Below are 6,000 nucleotides of genomic sequence, written 5' to 3' on the forward strand. Positions count from 1 at the left end.
CCAGGTATCCCACCATCCACCCATCTCTGCCTTTTATATCTGCAATAGGAAGGACGGTTTTTCTATCAGTGGAAGCATCCTGGCCAAGTCCAAGTTCTATGGTACACAGCATACATGTGTCATTTGTTTACCATAGCTGAAAGACCAGCATAGACCAACACACACACACACACATTAAGTCAATCACCATTTTGATCCCTTTGCCCACGTGTGTCGAAATAAATTCCCCCCCTTGCTTTGAGGTACAACAATTGGCTGTCAGTATAAGCTGGGAGAATCATGAGGAAAATTGATTCTCAAGCTGTTTGGTAAAATATTTCTCTCTCCTTGTGCTGCTGTAGGTAACTCATTGTCTGCTATTCTGGATGGCAAAGCCAGGCTGCTGTTCATGAGCAGGGGTGAAGAGTATGTCATCACCATGCCCTACGCTCACTGCAAAGGTAATGGATCTACAGTAAATGTTGACAGCCACCACTTCTAATCTATCCATGTACCTTGTTGCTATATTAACAGTGGCAGTAGCTTTCCAAGTACTGTACAGGAAGTATGAGGTAGAATGATCTGCAGTTTTCCAAGCTACTCATGAGTCTCTAGGGGCAAGTGAACAAGTGAATGAATGAATAGGTGCATGGGGTTCTTTGTGGACCTATGAGGTGCCTTCATAAAATTTGTCAAATAAGTAAGTCAAATCTGATCATGAAATCTCCCACCTGGATGACAGATGGAGTCTGTCAGGTCAAGTTTCTGTTTGTTCTCAGAGTTTACTCGGGTATGTTGTAAATTATCGTCTTTACCTTGTCTACCGACTCATCATCATCTACATTCTGTCCATTGATGTGCTGTTGATCCGATGCAGTAATACCCTATCTGTGCCCCCTGCAGGTATCCTGTATGGCACCATGACACTAGAGCTGGGCGGGAAGGTTACCATTGAGTGTGAGAAAACCAAATGTTTCACAGAGCTGGAGTTCAAACTCAAGGTATATTTTTAAACTTAAAGACTTTTTACATCCGTAATGTTTGTAAATGTACTTTGACTTGTTATTTTTGCCTGACAGTTGATAATGTACATTCTTAGTTGACAGTTGTTTTAAAGGTGCTGCACTTTGTTCAATGCAGCCTTTCCTTGGAGGCCCATGCTCTGTGAATCAGATCAGCGGGAAGATCTGCGTCGGAGAGGAACTACTGGCCACCGTTGATGGACACTGGGTGAGAATCTTTATCCAGCTTTTGATCTGTGCTAGCCACTAACTCGCTGCCACTTCGTGTTCAGTAATTCTCTGTAGTAATTAGAGGCAGAACTGGCAGCAGGGAAAAAGAGCAAGCAGATGACTCCATTTAGAGGACTCTAACAGGGGGTGAAGGGTCAGAAAAAGCAGAAAGAAGTACGAAAGGTTTGAAAATACGCTCATTTTATGTTCTGGAAACTGTGAGCAGAAACCATTAATATTTTCCAGTTGGTCCAGAGTTTCCAGGAGGAGACAACATAACTGAGAGCTCTGTGTGATGAATTGCTTTGATTGATGGGACTGAACATTTTGTTGCCTTTGTGTTGTGTTCAGGACAGTGAGGTGTTCATTCACGAGAAGCGCTCAGGACAGCGGGAGACGTTGTGGAACCCGAGCCCAGACATTCGCAGCAACCGCCTCAAGAGACAAGTGGTCCAGATAGACCAGCAGGGAGAGTTTGAGTCTGAAAGGTAAGCCAAATGTGCTTATTTCCTAGTTTTATTCATATTTCAGTAATACAACATATCAGTCAGTATTCATTGTTAAGTATATAGGATTTAGGAGGATCTATTGGCAGAAATAGATTCTAATCATCACAATTAATAATTTTCATTAGTGTATAATCACCTAAAAATAAGATTCAGCATGTTTTCATTGCCTTAGAATACGCTCTTTATATCTCCAGAGGGAGCAGGTTCTCTTCCCCTGAGTTTTCCATGTTGCACTGCCATGTTTCTACAGGAGCCCAGAATGGACAAACCTAACACCAAAGAGCGCCTTTCGCATTTTTTGTGCTTTTAGCTGCAGCTGTACATTTACCTACAGTATATGCTTGGAGGGGGAGTGTGAGGGGAGGGGTATTCAATTGGTTGCAATCTGCAACCTCACCCCTAGATGCCACTAAATCCCACACAATGAACTTTGAAGTCGATTAAGGAAACAGGATAAAAGATCTTTGTCATGACATGACATGGCATCCATTTAGGTGTGTCAGTGTGTCATGTCAGTGAGCTATAGAACCCAGGCTCTGGAACTGACACACCTAAATGAAATGCTACAGTTGTTAGCTCCACCTGTGCTTAAGAAGGCAACCTGTCCACTGTGAGAAAGATCTGTCACCCATGTGCAACATGTCTGCCCTTCATGTTCATGGAAATGACTATGGTCTTGACAGACTGTGGCAGCACGTGACCAGTGCCATCATGGATCGGGACCAGCTGCGGGCCACCCAGGAGAAGTTTGTGCTGGAGGAAGCTCAGCGGAAAGAGGCCAGGGAGAGAGGAGACAAACCCTGGGCCCCGCGACTTTTCCATCAGGACCCCGTCAGCTCTGAGTGGACCTACAGGCACATAGAGTATGAACACACTCTCACACCAAGCAAATAAAGGACACACACAGGACATGGCACATGTTCTCTTTTTAGTATATTTTACGTCAGTATAACAAACTGTAGGGTAAGGAAGTGGAAATAACAACATGTTCAGATTAAATTGCACCGCATCCTCGTCTGAATGTGTTGTCTTGTTTGGCAGCATGCGGCCATGGGACCCTGAGCGCTGTCTGGTCCAGTTTGAGAAGGACGGAGTGATTCAGACGCACGAAAAAAGCCAGTGGCAACACAACGGACTCTCCTACAGCCACAGCTGGGCCAGCCAACAGAAGGTTAGCCAGACCAATCACACACCTCCAAACTAGAGCCATAGTGATATACAGTATTATTAATGGATGTGTCATTGACATTTAATCAAAATGAAAGCTGCACTCCTTCCTGTCAAGCCAGACTGCACCTGCTCCGGAATCACTGACAAGCAGGATCAGCCCTGTCCTTTCTCACTTATTACTCGCTGCAGTGACGCCCAGACAGCTAAACCCTGTCTTTATTCAACTGTCGCCATGTTGCGTCAGCCAGCAGCTCCCTGCCTATTAGTCTGCAGTGAAGTTTGAATGACGTAAAGTAAGACTCTTCTGCCTCCTCCCAGGCTGAGGTGAATGGGAAACGTAGGAAGGCCAGCAGCCAGCCGTCCAGCTGCAGCCAGAACACTGAGAGCAGCAGCACCACACCTGAGCCCACACACGAGTCCTCAGACAATGAAGGTGTGCCTCACACACACGAAGACAAACGCTCAAAAGCAAACAAAATCTTAAATTGCACTGTCTAAATCTTCTGCTGTCTGTCATGTGCCCAGGGTTCTCAAACCAGTGTGCACGGTGCAATAAAGAGGTGAAGGACATTGCCCTGATAGAGGCCTCCATCACATCTATACAGAAGACACAGCAGGACATCCAGAGGTGAAAATAACAGTGTTTGCACTCACACACACACACGTATGTGGAAGGAATTGGAGTAGCATCATGTCTTCATGTGGATCTTGAATATGTTGTTTCTTATTGGTGGAAAGAAATAATAAACTGAAAGCATCTGAAACCGTCTTGTCTACATTTAGGACAGAGATGGAGTAAGAGAGTTTACATTGTATGATATTGATTCAAAATCAAAAGTTACACAGTCATACCCACTACTGAACAAATACAAAATGGGATTGGTACATCTGTAAACTAATCTTCATAGTTGGTTCATATCAGTTTCAGTTTCAGTTTGACGTTTTATTGTAATCATTTTACATTATTTAGACTTAAATTCTTGCTGAATGTTATTAAACACATGTTCACTCTGACCCTTCTCTCTCCCTGTAGGAACCTGGTGGCTCTGAGTCGTCAGCTGGCCCGTCAGAGGGCGACAGACGAAGGCGTGTCATTGACAGGCCGCCACTGTCTCATCCTCTGTGTTCTGCTCCTCTCACAGCTCCTCCTCAACTACGTCTTCACCTGAGCCCCGCTCCTCCGCCCGGGGGAGGAGTTTCCCTCCGGCACTGATCTGGCATCAGCTCCCTCCAAAAAGCACAGACTCTAATCAGCAGATGAGGGACCCCAGATCAGTGGGTGGAGGGCAACTTTGCCCCTTTTTTTTTCCTCTAAGAGGGGAGGAGCACGGACATTATAGCAATAAACACAGCCACCGCCTGTCAGTCATCTGCAGAGAGGAACGGCACCCCCTAGTGTAGCCAGACTGAAACAGCACCGGCACCCACGCACTTTGGACAGGAAAGGAGGGATGAGATACAAGCACGGCTCAAAAAGACTTTGAATAAAAAAGATGAAATGTAAAATGAAAAAAAAAAGAAATGACAGAGAGGATGTTTCACCATTCCTTAGTGTCTTTTTATATTACCCTGCAATACTGTCTATCTGTTAGTGTGCCATGTGTGTTGTTCGTACCTACAGTACAGTAGGCCCTATGGGCGCAGGCAGATCACCGCTTGGACTTCTCCTACACCCCTTCCACTCCAGATTTTTGGGCCTTAACGCTGAAGCCAAAAAGAAGAAGACAAACATGACGCGTGTAAGCGAAGAAGGAATATCTTCCAACAGTGCAATTCTGTGTGTTTTGTATCGATGTTCGCTCAAATACACTCTGTCTCATCTTTTATTGATGATGATTTTACCAAAACAGTATTTTATAATCCGAGAGGACAAAGAGTACTTGTTTACAAGGAACACTGTGTGTGTTTGTAGTAACACATAGGAAGGAAGGATAATGGGAATGAGGCAGGGCAGAGAGCCAAACAGAGTGTCTTTGTATTTGTGTGCCTGTAGTGCTGTAACAGAAGGGATAATAGCATAGCACTGCTTTGGTCTAGACCATGACACTAGTGTGTACAATCAGTTACGTAGAGAAGCAGCGTGTGGAGGGTGGGACAGAGGGAAAACGTGGGGGGAAAAAACAAGAAAACAACTGAATACTTTGGCCTAATAGAAGGAGTTTGTGTGTGCATCTAGGTCCACAACATCTTCAAGTGACTGTTTTAAGATGTAAACACTGTAATGAGTTCTTTTTGTTTTCTTTTAATCAATTTGTATATATTTCTGTGTTTCAAAAAGAGATTTCAGAATGTATTTATTGGGTGATTAACCTTGACTTTCCTAATCTAATTCAGCTTGGAGGACGGAGACCAGGGGTGACAATCGCTCTCCCAGGGGTGTGTCTGGGTGTGTGTGGGTGTGTGTGTGTGGGTGGGTGGGTGTGTGTGCGTGCGTGTGTATGAGACTGTGCGTGCGTGCGTGCGTCAGTGTAAGGGAGCACATGTGTGTTAGTAAGCCATTATGGCTGTGCTATACAGAGCCAGGTCTGTGATCATGGCTGTTACTAGTTTTAAACCCTTGCATTTTAGTCTCCATTGCCAGTGCTAACCTACCCAGTGGGAGAAACTCGGGGAGCACAAAGAAGGAAGTCGACTCTTTGAATGCTTTTATTTACACCTTAATTTGTTTATTCTTTTCATTCTTTTCCTGTTTTCTACTCTACTGCCATGTTGTAGGGATTCTACATGCCAGATGTTTTTTTCATATGGAATGAAACTACAGATCATGACGTTGCCCGAAGTTTTCATTCATACCTGTTGCATACTGTAGCACTACAGTAAAACATTTTAACCCTGCCTCTGCCTGTGACTCTCATTAATGTCTTCATGATAGAAAATTGTATCAGCTGGTGTACAAAAAACAATGAGGAATACTTCACTTGACTCTGCTGCAGTCAAATCCTGTCCACCAGAGGGAGATGTTGATGTGGGTAAACTGAGCTCTCTGACCTGGGACTGTTAACCAGAGTATCTGTCACATTGTAAATGTAAAAGTAATTTTCTTTACATAACTAGACTGCAGCAGTCGGGCTGAATGCAAATGTTAGACAAGACAAAACTTGAGGGAACTA

The 6,000-nt window shown here is 44.4% G+C and overlaps 1 protein-coding gene across 1 annotated transcript in view; it reads left to right on the plus strand.

Moving 5' to 3' along the window:
- Window positions 1-5,725, plus strand: part of osbpl5 (oxysterol binding protein-like 5) — a 52,529-nt gene extending 46,804 nt beyond the window's left edge. The window contains exons 14-23 of the mRNA XM_041939138.1: window positions 5-101; window positions 342-440; window positions 883-980; window positions 1,120-1,209; window positions 1,563-1,699; window positions 2,404-2,583; window positions 2,762-2,891; window positions 3,209-3,323; window positions 3,416-3,518; window positions 3,924-5,725. Coding sequence (XP_041795072.1) covers window positions 5-101; window positions 342-440; window positions 883-980; window positions 1,120-1,209; window positions 1,563-1,699; window positions 2,404-2,583; window positions 2,762-2,891; window positions 3,209-3,323; window positions 3,416-3,518; window positions 3,924-4,059 — 1,185 coding nt within the window. The 3' untranslated portion in view covers window positions 4,060-5,725. The remainder of the gene's footprint in view (window positions 1-4; window positions 102-341; window positions 441-882; window positions 981-1,119; window positions 1,210-1,562; window positions 1,700-2,403; window positions 2,584-2,761; window positions 2,892-3,208; window positions 3,324-3,415; window positions 3,519-3,923) is intronic.
- The last annotated feature ends 275 nt before the right edge of the window (window positions 5,726-6,000 follow it).

The sequence above is a fragment of the Chelmon rostratus genome, chromosome 6 (genome assembly GCF_017976325.1).
Source record: "Chelmon rostratus isolate fCheRos1 chromosome 6, fCheRos1.pri, whole genome shotgun sequence".
Taxonomy (NCBI): Eukaryota; Metazoa; Chordata; class Actinopteri; order Chaetodontiformes; family Chaetodontidae; genus Chelmon; species Chelmon rostratus.